Here is a 14,413-nt window from a genome sequence, read left to right as displayed (position 1 = left end):
AATTGTATGAAAAGAGTAGGGATTTGTTGTTTAATGGTTAGATTGAGGATTAATGGTGACATTGTTCAAGAAAAGATGCGTGCATATCTCCGGTAGAAGGGAGAGATCATTTGGGTAATCCCTACAGCTCGATCTCAATGTCAAAAGAGTCCACAGCAAACCCACCGACAGGGATTCGCCATTCAGCACCTACTTTCCAACCAAACTGGAAATGTTCAATTTCACCGGGAAAAGTAAGGCAAAAAAAATAAAAAAAAATTCCACAAAAATCTGTGGACTCATGATAATCAAATCCACCTTTACTTCATTTAAGGTATATAATCCATGGGGAGCCTTGAGTTATTCCCGGTCAAGCCACCAAGGAGGGCAGCCGAAAACAAAGGAAAAAAAGAAGATAAAACGGCATTCTCAAACGGGGAGCCCCTCTGCAACTAACAAATAAAAAAACCAACCTCTAATATCTAGCTATTCCTGCTTCTGAATTATTGTGTATATGATGAAGGTTGGTAAGAGGGTGGAGCAGCATTGCCGTAATCATAACCACCATAGCTAGTCTGGGCTCCATAAGAACCACCAGCCCGATACCCAGCAGCGCTTATACCGTCAACAGGAAGTGAGTAGTGTTGTCTGGGAATTGCAGGACTTTGACTGTGGGGCACACCGTAGCTGGAAGCATAAGGGGTTGCACTGGGACCCTCGTACACACTATGGCTAGGATAGTTATATGGCCCAGTATATCTTGCAGTCGGGCTTTGTGCAGGAGGAGCTGGGTTCCTCCGGCTGAAGGAGGAAGGGTAGGTATTACTAAATTTGGCTGCTTTGGATGGACGGAAAGAAGGTGGTCCGCTGCCCCGGCCACCACTGGCACCATAAGCTCGCTTATTTTGAGGCTTACCAGCTGCTGACGAACTCTTCTTACGTTCTGCCTTGGCTTTCTCCAGATGAGTAACCCGCTTCCTCAAGCTATCGAGGGAAAACTCTGATTCAAGCTTGTGGTCTTCAACACATTTGATGATTGCTCTAATGGAATTCAACTCCAGAGTGCTCGACTCCTCCTAAAAGGTTGATTTATAGTAAGGAATCGTGTAACAAGTACATAAACTCTAATGTGACAACATAAATTATTGGAAAACTTAAATTTGCGAGTGTTACACATACTGTTGCAGCCATGCTGTTATTGCCATTCTTCAATATGGTGCTAGCATTCTTTTTGGAGTTCTTGAGGTGCAACTTGATCAGAGAAACCGGAGGAAATCTTTCAGTCAAACCAGCCTCATAAGCAAAATACACAGCCTCTATCTCTTTACCACTCTTCACCAGTTCATCAATAATCTCTGTAGCGAAAAGTATTTCTTTAACAAAGAGGATGCAACAGAAATAATTATTGAAATTTGGGCATCCAGAAAAATGAATTAGGAAGGAAGCAACTCGTATTTTATTTGGATACGTAGCTTATCTCAGGAGTCACTATATAAAGGAGATACAGTCAAATGAAAAGAAGCATATGGAAAAGATAACATTACGGCCTATCACAAACAAGTAAAAAATAAAGGTCCAATCAATCCTACACTCATACATTCACTTTTTATTTAATTAAAAGCCTTGTTTCTACATTGTAACTTCACTAAATATAATTTTATATTTTAGTAGAGAACTTTTTTTTTTTGGATAGGTTATTTTAGAAGAGAACTAGGGACTTATCACACCACAATATTCACAACAATGTACAATGATAGCATATTTCTTCAAGACTCCATGGAGGATTACATTTCGTTTTTATGGAAGAGGGAGGAAATAGATTTCGTATCTATGAACATAGCAAAAGGTTAGCTAAGTTTATGTGTCTAGGTGGGACAGCAATTTCGAGGGTGGCAAAGGGGATAGAGGATTGTTTAGAACTTAAATGTCAAGAAGGATTCTTCAGAGAGCTAAGAATCAGTAATGGAGTTCTCATTATTCAATATCAGTTTAATGCAAGGGGTAGCTTTCTGCAACTCTCAGATTTCCAAAATGGTAGGAGGAAAGGGTTTTTGGTGATTCTAGAAGGTGTTAATGGCAATGGATGGAAAGGCTTTCTTTAGTCCATTCAAAGCGTTAATAGGTACAAAGCCACTATTCTGAAGCATGTAAACAACAATGGGGAGTTTGTTGATGGAAAGATAGTGGGAAGGTGTTACTCAGTCAAAGGTGCTTCGTACACTGTGGTGTTGAGGTCACAGGTGGGTAGTCTAGTCAAGATCAGCTCCACGGTAGAAGGAAAGGGTAAGGCGTTTGTTGGAGACAAAGACCGTCAGGTGATATTGGGAGAATTTGAGGGGATCTTGTGGGACGTCAAAGCTCAATCGACGGGAGTTATGGAGTATGTGAGAGATTTGATGATTCAAGGGGATAAGGAGTTGGACCTAGGAGTAGGTTTCGGTGGTGGGTCAAAAAAGGACGAGGGAGGGAGGGGTAGATCCTATAGGTTCGAAGGCCTCAAGTGAGTTGGTAAAGGGCTTTTCTACACTGTCACAGATAGGGGTCGTTGGACGCCGGCATCTTTTAGTGCTTTCCCTACCTGTTCTATTCCTGTGGGAGCAATAGGATCTGACAAAGTAGAACTACAATGATTGTCGGGGGGTGAAACAATTTTCAGCAATGACATCATCAATGGAGGGGAGGAACCTCTTATGGTGACAGAAACAATGGACATCAACCATTTAGTTGTCGAGGAGACTCAGGATTTGTCGTTGGTGCCTAGTGTGGAGAAAGGCTTAGAGTTGGGAGTGTAGTTGGGTACTGGGTCTAGGGATAATGTTGCTCCACTGGTTTCTCTTCCTCTGTTAAATGATATAGCAGGTTCACCATCGGATTGGGTTCTTAATAAAGTTAACGGGTTTAAGCAAATCGTGGGGATTTCAAATGATGCATATGAAGATCAAATTAAAGCTCTATTCACTGTGATTGAGGCGAGCCACGCGCTTGAAATCAAATCAAATTTCAAGAAAAGCAGGGAGTTAAAGCATCTTTCATGGACAATTAACTACGACACTAAGGGAGGTAATTCAAGTTGAGGGAAGGCTAAAGGGAGGGCATTGTGAAGACGGTCTTGTAGAAGGTCTGGTGTACGGGAAACAAGGGGCTGGAGTTGGGGAGGTGTGTTCCATTCCAATTCGGGTTTGGTGTATTTAGGGTAGTTTTCACGAGCTTTTGGGTGATTCGGGGCACTCTAGTATGGGCTAGGTGTTTTCTTGTATACGTCTAGTGTACTTGGTTACTTCTATTGATATATATAATATTTTTACTTAAAAAAAAAATTATTACATTTCGTTTTCACCTACAAATTTAAAAGAGATCTCATCTGAAACCATACAAGCCAAGTTATTTCTACAGTAAGTGATTCTCATATCAACTTGATATTTCAATGTATAATGAAATCTATTACAATTGCATGACAATACTCGTTTGTAACAATATAATTCTCCCAGTAACTTCAAAATGGTTAGATGATTATCTTTATCATAATGAGAATAAGACATTGAGAGCTATTTCATTTAACTATTCAAGTACAGTAAAGCAAATGTTGGTCAACTCACAAATATATAGTTTGATTGCATCTTACATTTTTTTTTTAACTAAGAAATTTATTGAAATCACGTAATTAGGTATAGCCCAAGTATACATGAAGTATACAAGAGAAAACACCTAATTACAAGCTAAAGCTGAAAAACAGAACGAAAGTCATTGGGACTGAACCCATCCACTACAATGACTGAAGCCCAAAGCAACAAAGGATGAAAAAAATCCCATCCACCGAGTGTTCTCTATTGTTAAAACAACGGCCATTCCTCTCATTCCAAATACACCACATAAGACAAAGAGGAACCATCTTCCATACAACCGCTATTTGATGATTTCCTTGAACCCCTCTCCAACAAGCCAAAAGATTCACCACACTCTTGGACATCACCCAAACAATGCCAAGCTTGGTAAAAACCTCATCCCACAAAGCCTTCGACACATTACAATGAAGAAGAATGTGATCCACTAATTCTCCACACTAAGAAGCCCGAGATAAAACCTCTATCCACCGCCACCTTCAACATTCTACTCAACACATCCATAACTAAAACAACGAGAAAAGGGGACAACAGATCCCCTTATCTCAGTCCCCGAGAGATATTAAAAAAACCAGCTGGGGTGCAATTCCCCATGACTGAAAATCTAGCTGAAGATATGCAATGCTTCATCCATATTCCACTTACACCATTTATCTCCAAAACCAGACCTATCAAGGATATATATAAAAAAAACCTCAATTGACGTGGTCAAAAATCTTCTCCATATCCAATTTGCAAAGGATGCCTAGAACACTGCCTCTAATTCCACTCTCCAAGCATACATTAGCAATGAGAACAGAGTCAAGTATTTGTCTTCCCTTGATAAAGGCATTTTGGGACTTTGTGATAATCTTCCCCATAATCACACTCAAACATTTAGCAAGCACCTTTGAGATAATCTTGTACATGCCACTTACAAGACTGATGGGTCGAAAATCCTTCACCTCCAAGGAACCAACTTTTTTAGGGATAAGCTCAATGAACTTAGCATTAAGGCTTAGTTTGGATACGGAGACGGTTTCATCTCATCATTACAACTTTTCCAAATTCCCACACAAAATATAATAAATAATTTAATTTTTTCAAATTTCAAAACAATAATAATATTAAAAAATAATATGTTAACAATATTTTATTCAACTTTCATCTAAAATCATCTCATCTCATCTAAAATCATACAGAGGGAGTTTCTGGTCTGAGCTAGGGCTTGAGGGGGCTTGTGTGCCCACAATCTGTGCAAATGGGGGCTTGTGAGCCTGTGGGCCTTAGGCCCGAGACCACTAGGCCCGATCCTTCCTAGAGAGCCGAGGGGCTCGCTCAAGCCCGAGACACCCAATGCTTGGGCCATAAAGACCCTTCCCCCTCGGCGGTCGGCCCAACTGCCTCTCCGGCGGCACAGAACCCACCGATAGTCACCAGCAAACCCACGGCAACCTCGAGGGTGCATCTCATACCCTTGCAGAGAAGCACAACCCCCTGAAGCAAAAGGCGTTAGCTGTCGCTTGCTCCTAGGCCTCGAGGACCTTGCTGGTGACACAGAAAGAGCCGGCGAGCTCACCTGTGTTTCAAAAAGTGCTGATGGCCTCCCCTAGGGCCTCTGGCTCTTATTTTGGGCTCATCCCTGACTTCAGATGGGAGAAATTTTTGCATGGAGGCTTCGACCTCCATTGGGTTCCCTTGGGTTGAGGGCTACAAGCACCTTTCTGGTCCCTCTCATGGATTGCCTTCTCCTTCTGGTGTTTTGAAGACCCCTTCAATGGTTTTGTGCACTGTGGAAGAAGGGGATGATGAGCTATTGATTAAAGGGACCCTCTCAGATGATGAGTCTTCACACGGGTCTGATCTACATTTAGTTTGCAAGGAGGTTGGAGTGGACATGGATTTGGGGGATTTCGAAGACGCACCTAGTCCTCTATCAGAGGGGTTGCTGGAATTGGAAGGGGGGCTAGAGGGAGGTACTGGGGTATCATCAGAAGCGTTGAAGGAGGCTGAATTCATGGATCATCCTACAGATATTGTGACCAGCAGTGCAGAGGGAGATAAGGATGAGATGGATAGCCCTATCCCCCCCTATGTACTCTCTCTCCAAAGCCAGCTTATAGTTTAACAATGAATTGGGTGTTAAAAGAAGTAGAGAAACTTCATGAGTGTGGGGATATCGTGTGTTGGGTTTGAAGATCAGTTTAAGGCCCTTCTAATTGTGATAAGGGGCAGGGAGAACTACAGTCCTGAAATCAGCAGTGAAACAAGATAGGGAGTTGAAACGCCTAAAAAGTTCTATTAACTACGATAACAAGGAGGGAAGTGCAGGGAGGGAGAGGTTGAAGGGAAGGGGGTCATCGTCTTTTAATGAAGCCCAAAATCCTTTCTTGGAATGTAAGGGGGATCAATGATGTGAATAAACGTCTTCACATTAGATCCCTTCTCCGTAGTTGGAAGGTTGACATTGTTTGCCTTCAAGAGACTACGTTGTGTGGTATTGATAGATACATAATTCGTAGCTTGTGGGATCTCTCTTTTGTGGGGTGGTGTTATTTAGCTTCATCGGAGGCTTCGGGAGGTGTGCTGGTGATGTGGAATAAGAGAGTAGTGGAGATGGTTGAGGATTGTATTGGGTTGTTTTCTATAGCTGTAACTTTTAAAAACATTGAGGATGGGTGGATGTGGGCTTTAGCAGGTGTGTATAGGCCCGATGTGGATAGAGAGAGAAGTTATTTGTGGGAGGAATTTGCGGGTCTATATTCCTCATGGAATTTACCTTGGGTTTTTGTGGAGATTTTAATATTGTTCAGTTCCCTAGTGAAAGGGCGGGGGCTTCTAGGTCGACAGGTGCAATGGAAACCTTTTCTGAGCTGATATTTGACTTGAATCTTGTGGAAATTCCGTTGATAGGGGGGCCTATACTTGGTCCAATAGTCGAGGGGGGTCCCGGCTGGATAGATTTCTAGTCTCTTCTTCTTAGGAGACACTTTCTGGATCTATGTCAGAAAAGGTTGCCACATGTATGTTCCGATCACTTCCCAATTTTGCTTGATTGTGGTGGCTTTCATGGGGGTAGGCGTTCCTTCAAATTTGAGAATATGTGGCTGAAAGTTGAAGGATTTGTGGAGAAGGTAAGAGCTTGGTGGGATGGTTATTCTTTTGGTGGTACCCCTAGCTTCATAGTGGCGAGTAAACTTAAAGCCCTTAAGTCCGATGTAAAGAAGTGGGATAAAGCAGTATTTAGACATACGGAAGTGCAGAAAAATATCCTTTGGGATGAGTTGCATACATTGGAGGAAGGGGAAGTTAATGAGATCTCTTTGTTAAGGAAGAATGAGGTGGTGACCGAAATTGAGAAAGTTTTGTTGATGGAAGAAATATCTTGAGGCAAAAATCAAGGTCGCTTTGGTTGAAGGAGGAGGATAAATGCACTTAAGTTCTATCACAAGGTGGCTAATTCACATAGGCGCAACAACACTATTGAAGTCCTCCATTCCGGCTCAAATGTGTTACATTCTCCCGAAGAAATCCAAGATCATATAGTGCAGTATTATGAGGATCTCCTTGCTGAAAAAGTAGAATGGCATCCCAAACTTGATGGTTTAATTTTTGACTAGCTGGATTCGGATGTAGCAGGTTGGTTGGAGAGGCCGTTTGATGAAGAGGAAGTGCATCTTGTGGTGAAAGGTATGTGCAAAGATAAAGCCCCGGGCCCGGATGGTTTTTCTGTGGCTTTCTTTCAAGAGTGTTGGGATATAGTGAAGGAGGAAATGATGCAGATTTTTCATGCTTTTCATTTTAGTCATAAGTTTGAGAAGTCACTAAATGCTACTCATGGCTCTTATTCCGAAGATAGTTGGTGCCTATGAATTGAAAGACTTCAGGCCTATCAGTTTGGTAGGTGAGATTTATAAAATCATATCTAAGGTGTTAGCTAATCGTATGAGTTTGGTTATGGACAATCTCATTTCCAAACCTCAAAATGCTTTCGTTCGGGGCTGGCAAATTTTGGATTCAGTTTTGATAGCAAATTAGTGTTTGCACAGCCGGTTAAGAGAAGTAATCCTGGGGTTGCTTTGCAAGCTAGACATAGAAAAGGCTTATGACCATGTGCGTTGGGACTTTCTTCTCTATATGCTTAGAAGATGTGGTTTAAGGGATAGATGGTGTGAATGGATTAAACATTGTGTCTCGACCCCTCGGTTTTCAGTTTTAGTCAATGGAAGATCATGTAGATTTTTTCAGACTTCTAGGGGTTTGAGTCAAGGAGACCCGCTCCCGCTTTCCTTTTTGTTGTTGTAATGAAGGCATTGAGTCGCATGATGGAGGCTGCCGTAAAGGGGGGTTTTCTTGCTGGTTTTTCAGTGGGCAGCAATAGTAATGTTAGTTCCATTCCTCACTTACATTTTGTGGATGATACTCTCATTTTTTGTAATGCTGTTAGTGGCCAGAATCAAGCTCTAAGGGCAGTTTTGTTATGTTTTCAAGCTGTTTCGGGACTCAAGGTGAACTTGGGAAAGTCGGAGTTGGATCCGGCGGGGTATGTGAGTAATATAGCCTCTTTAGCAGAGTTATTGGGTTGTAAAATTGCCTCTCTTCCTATGAAATATCTTGGACTTCCCTTGGGGGCATCATTCAAAGCAAAGAGTATTTGGGATGGAGTGGTAGAGAAGATTGAGAAAAGATTATCGAATTGGAAGCGGTTATACCTATCAAAAGGGGGGAGATTAACCCTCATCAAAAGCACCCTTTCCAATCTTCCAACTTACTATCTTTCTCTCTTCCCACTACTGGTGGGTGTGGCAAACCGGATAGAAAAGTTGTTTAGAGCTTTTTTGTGGGGTGGTATGGGGGAGAAATTCAAATTTCACCTTGTCAGTTGGCAAAGGGTGAGATGTCCGATTGCGAATGGGGGGTTAGGGGTGTGAAATTTGTGTGTTTTTAGCAAGGCACTATTAGGGAAGTGGCTGTGGAGTTACCAAATGGAAGGGAACTCGTTGTGGAGAAAGGTTATTGATCACAAATATGGTTGTGCGTGGAGGGGGTGGTGTTCTAAAGAGGGTAGGGGGTCTTATGGAGTAAGCCTATGGAAATTCATAAGAGAGGGGTGGACCACTTTTGAAAAATATCTCAGAGGTGGGTGATGGAGCACGAATCCACTTTTGGTTCGACATATGGAGTGGGGAGAGTACTCTTTGCACTGTTTTTCCAGTTGTTTATAACTTGGCTGAAAATAAGCAGGCTCCAATTTCAGAAGTACTTTGTCGTGCCAATGGGACAGTGACTTGGAATGTCACCTTTACAAGAAATGCTCAGAACCGGGAACTTGAAGAGCTAGCAGACTTTTACAGTTATTTGTATTCAGCAAAGTTAGGAAGCAATGGGGGTGACAGTATGTTGTGGACTCACATGGAGAAAAAAGTTTACTGTTAAATCTTTTTACAAGGTTTTGACAATCCAACAACCCACTTTCTTTCTGTGGAAGAGTATATGGAAGGTTTTAGTACCATCTAAAGTTGCTTTCTTTACCTGGACAGCTGCACATGGGAAGATTTTAACAGTTGATAATCTACGAAAGCGAGGTATGATTGTCATGGAGTGGTGCTATATGTGTAAAAGGAGTGGGGAATCGATATATCATTTGCTTTTACATTGTGAGGTGTCTGGGAGTTATGGGCTGGAATCCTTAGTAGAGCTGGGCTGAGTTGGGTTATGCCTAAGAGTATGGTGGATCTACTAGCATGCTCGAATAGGCCTCACAATAGCACTCAACTCGCAGCAGTGTAGCAGATGATAGGTGGAATAAAATAAATAAATAAATAAAAAACAATGTCCCAACATGCCTGAAAAAATGCCACGAAAACCCATCTGGACCCGGTGCTTTATCTTTGTCCATTCCTCTTATCACATTGCATCTTACATAGCATTTGTCAAGCAAGATTGCGAGACATTAGTCATCTTGCATTGCCTCCATAACTACCATCACCCAAAATAGGTTTTCCAGGAAGGAAAAGGAAGCCATCCACATAAAACAATGGTTATAGTGATTCAAGATTTCACTATATCACTGGTTCTAATTTTCATCGTTTGTTATATCACTCAGTGCAACAATGTTTGTGACAGCTCCAGTTAGGTCATATATGACATAGAAAATGAAACACAAAAAAGCTATAAAATGTTCAAATGCACTATAATGCTATCACGTTATAAGATGCAAACACCCATTCTAAAGCAATGGCTTCTGAATTAAAGGTTCACCTTATGCACGAATTAGTCTTCACCCAATAAGGACTTTGAAACACAAAGGGCAAGTAAATGGTAAATCACGAAAAAAGTAAGTTATCATGTAGTTCTAATATAAAACAAACAAATGAAAATTTAAAAAGATGGTGTGTTTTGGGTAGTTTTCACGGGCTTTTGAGTCATTCGGGGCACTCTAGTATAGGCTAAGTGTTTTCTTGTCTACATCCAGTGTACTTGGTTACTCCTATTGATATATATAATATTTTTACTTATAAAAATAAAACATAAAAAATAAAATAAAAATAAATAACAATTAGCCATAAGCAAGTCAATACCAACCTCCCAATTTCTCTCCAAATCCTAACGCAGCCGCGAGCTTTGCCATATCCCTCCTGGCGGCAAACTCCACCACCAGCTTTTTCAAATACTCCTCATCGAAAGTCGACCTCAACCCGAACCCAACAATCATTTGCAAAAGCATGACAGCCTCGGCCGCGCCCAATGCCCCACCTTCTTCGTCCATTTGTCCCTTCCACAGCTCCAAAATCCCCGCCACCCTCTCCACCACACTGCTCGAAAACTCCGGGCCGTTATTCTTTTTTCCCTTCCAAAAACTGTCCGGAAACAGCGCCTGAACCAGCATTCCACAAGCCCATCGCCTATCCGCCGATTTCTTACCCAGAAACTCTTCCATGGCATCCAAAACCAGTGTCGGCGGGTCCACTGCCTCAGCTATCGCCTTCGAAATCTCCGCCCGCAACGACACCGACTCTTTCCGCTTCGACACAATGAACCTCAACAGCCCCGAGGAATCCATTTTCCGGGAAAGGGATTTCAGGGTTTCGGACAACTCAGCGGTCCCGGAAACGGTTTTATCGAACTCTGCCAGGGCGGCCTCCCGCTGCTCCTCGACGCGGGCGGCTGCCGCGGACTCGCGCTCCATAATTGAATCCTCGCGGTGGGAGAGGGATTCGAGCGTTTCCCGAGAAGTGGATTCCAGGGCTTGGATTTTGGATTCCAAGGATTGCGATTTCAGGGAGAGGGAATCCTTGAGGGAGGCGAAGCGATTGGACAGGGTTGTGAATAGCTGGGTGCAGGAGGACAGAATAGTCTTTTGGGCTTCTAGGTCATCGAAGAACTTCCGGACTCCGTCTGTACTGATAACTAGCTCTGTCGCCATTGATGGGAAATTTAGGTAAAACTGTGAGTTCGTGGAGGTTATAGATATTAGATTTGGGAAAATCTAGAGGGAACGAACCCTAAAGTCCCAGTTGGCAGGAAGGAGAGTGTCAGTGTGTGTTTTTGAGGAAGAAGGTAGAGCCTTGTTGGAATTTGGATTACGTACATGTATACGATATCATTATTATTATTATTATCATTATTTAATGAATGTAAAATAAATTTAGGTTTTGATTATTTTATTTATATTAATTTTTATTTTTTATTATTAGTAAAGGGACGTTCGACCTGTACGTAGAAATGTTATTTTTAAGAATTAATATTATTTTTATTAAGAAAAAGATTTTGATTAATAATATAATACTTTAAAAAAAATATATAATTTCTAACATTAAATCATAAGATAAACTTAACTCGGTTTTAAAACATTTAGAATTAAAATTTTATTACTTACTATTGCATGTGCTTTTGAATGCAGTTGAAAATAACAAATATGTGAAACAAAAAAAAAACGAACTTTGAATTAAAATTATGCAGTGCAGAAGACAAATTGTTAACAGTAAAGTAACGTATAGAGTACGCTTTCTTAATTTAATAAAGCGATTATTTTTAAAAAATGATAATTTTTATAAAGAAATCAATGTTAAGATTTTTATAAGATATTATTATTTGATTTTAATGTTTGATAATGAATTTAAATTGATAAATAAATAATATTTTGTTGGAATAATTGTATTCATAAATGTAGTTGGTAAATAGATTTAAACTTAATTATTTTATATTTCTATTTGTTTATATAAGGAATGAATAGAAATTTTAAATCACATATATAAATTTATATATAAATTATAATTTACATAAAATATCATATATATAATATAATATAGAATATATATTTATATAATTTATATAGATATATATAATATATATCTAATATACCTCCTAAATAAATTATCATCAATGCATTAGTTTTAAGATCGATGTATGTTGTATGAACTTTGATAACTATGAATTTATTCATAAGTGATTGGAAAGATTAAAAAAAAAAAAAAACAGAACTTTTAAGAAGAGAGAGAGTCACTTTAATTTATTTATGCAACTAACAGCGTTAATTTTAACGGTAAAACAACAAAAACCGTTAAACCAACAAAATTTCATTAGATAGCCACTTTATATATAATGATATAATAATTAAATAATATATGATGAATTTAGTTTTGACTATTTATATTAAATCTTCATATTGCATTATCCATTTATTCATTATATAAAAATGAGTAATTTATAATTTATAAAATTAAATATTTTATTTAATCATATTTTACTGTTTTACCTATTATATGTTAATTAGTAATCATATTCTAATTAAATTATAGGTTAAAAATTAAATTTTTCAACTACATGTATTTTATTTTTCAATCTAACCATATTTTATTTTACCAAATGTTTTGAAAATATCTAAAGGAGAAATGGAGAGTTGCATAAAAATAATAAAATAAAGATTTGCTCCCAATACAGTAACAACTAAATTTGATTGAGAACTGTTACATACATAAAAATATTATATAAAGTAAACTTACAAACTAATGTTGTTTCATAGAATACGTTAAATCTATTTTATATTAAAGTAACTTTACAATCTGATGTACCACATTAAATTATATCAATTTATAAGTTTACTTTTACATAATCTTTTTATGGTTAAAGTATTTTTCATTTGATTTTATTTTTACATTTATTGTATCTAAAAGCTAAAGAATTTGATTATAGCTAATCTGTTAACAATGCTCTTAGTTTTGGCTGATTTGCATAATCGCCCTTTAACTAATATGTATTATAACTTTACCTCAAAACTTCTTCGTTTCTGCCCTTTATCGAAGACTTCTCTTTGATTTTTCGCTTAAACCTCCCTTTGCGTATATTTGTATTTGTAGATTCTAATTAAAATTTTGTATCCTTGACCATTCGTCCATTACTGAACTATACTCGTTAAAATTAAATAAAAATTTTAAATTTAATAGTTCCTTAGAATAACTGTTAGTTAATTAAATGAGTAAAGTTAGATATTAGATTTGTGTTCCTTTTTTTTTTTCTTCGTTTTTTTTTTTTTTTTAAATAAATGTGTAGGGGATTTTTTCCCTTGGGCCTTAGGCACAGGAGTGTAAGTCTAGATATAAGGAGCCTGGGCTGGCTAGGCAATCCCTCTGCCCACACGGAGCCCCCGGCCCAAAAGGAAGGAGAGCAAGTGACGCCACTCTGGCCTCCCCCTACGCCGCCTAGTTCCAGGGAGTCTGTATAAGCAGGTAGGTGGTAAACGCATGAAACCTTTAATCTCCTAACAACGGGTAGGAGAAAACTAGTTGAGTGCACCTCCTTCTGGGTAGAAGGGATAGAAGGTCACGTTGCGTTTATGACACCTAACTAAGAGCACTAACATTGATTTCTCTATATGCATCTTCAAAATCATAACTTTTGAAGATTGATTTTGCATATAAAGAAAAACTCTCACATTGAATTATGCATTTTTGAACCAAATAATAATAAAATATTATTATTATTTTATTCTTTTCTTAAAATTATTATTTTTATATATTTTACAATTAACACAATGTACTCAAAAATACAAATTTCATATATCTAAATATTATCAATTTTATATATCAAAATAACCACTTTTATCAATAAATATTAATATATACTAAAAAAACACTTTATATCATCAACTTAATATAAATTTGATATATTAAAATCATCTTAATACAAATTTTACAAAATTGATTTTAATAAGTAGGAGAGAGAAAAAATAATAAAATAATGTTTGAAGAGTGAATTGTAGTTCTTCAAACATGAATAAATACTATTCATAGTTCTTCAAAATTTTGAAGATACATAATCCAATGTAGATTAATTTAGAGGGATATTATGTAAATATGAAGATGAATATGAAGATGCATAGGTCATTGCCAATGCTCTAAGGGGTAGCTAAGGTAAGATGTACATCTGACACGGGAAATGGGTAGTTGGCCTCAGAAATTAGATATATAAGACGATCATTAGGTACTATGAGCTCTCTCTGAACTCTCAATACTCACATACTAAACTCTAAGGCAATAATAACTTTAGCATTAGAGACTCTCTGGGCACCGTCATAGCCCCTATCTCACAGTGTTTTCTTTGTGTTCGTAGGCCTAAGGTCGAATATCCGAATTGTTAAGAGTCTAGCCCAAAGGCGTGTGAAACACGGCATTAATAAAATGATTGTGAGCAACTTGCATACTTTAGAACCTGATAAATTATTTTCTTAAAATAAGTGTGGCCGAAGTGTATGTGAAAGGATTATATAATCCCAATAAATTTATCAAGCTTCAAAACAATGATGATGGTAGAGACATGCGAGAGAAGTTTATTGA

General features: G+C 38.5%; 1 protein-coding gene across 1 annotated transcript; it reads right to left on the bottom strand.

The window, feature by feature from the left end:
* Window positions 1-284: 284 nt before the first annotated feature.
* On the bottom strand, window positions 285-11,162 carry LOC122305032 (FRIGIDA-like protein 4a). Its single transcript, XM_043117298.1, has 3 exons — window positions 10,164-11,162; window positions 1,159-1,334; window positions 285-1,055 (listed from the first exon to the last, which is right to left on the bottom strand). The coding sequence occupies exons 1-3, from the start codon at window positions 11,002-11,004 to the stop codon at window positions 483-485; spliced, it is 1,590 nt and encodes a 529-aa protein (XP_042973232.1). The 5' UTR covers window positions 11,005-11,162; the 3' UTR covers window positions 285-482.
* Window positions 11,163-14,413: the final 3,251 nt, after the last annotated feature.

Source organism: Carya illinoinensis, chromosome 3, assembly GCF_018687715.1.
Source record: "Carya illinoinensis cultivar Pawnee chromosome 3, C.illinoinensisPawnee_v1, whole genome shotgun sequence".
NCBI classification, from domain to species: Eukaryota; Viridiplantae; Streptophyta; class Magnoliopsida; order Fagales; family Juglandaceae; genus Carya; species Carya illinoinensis.
This window is presented reverse-complemented; position numbering and strand designations above follow the sequence as displayed.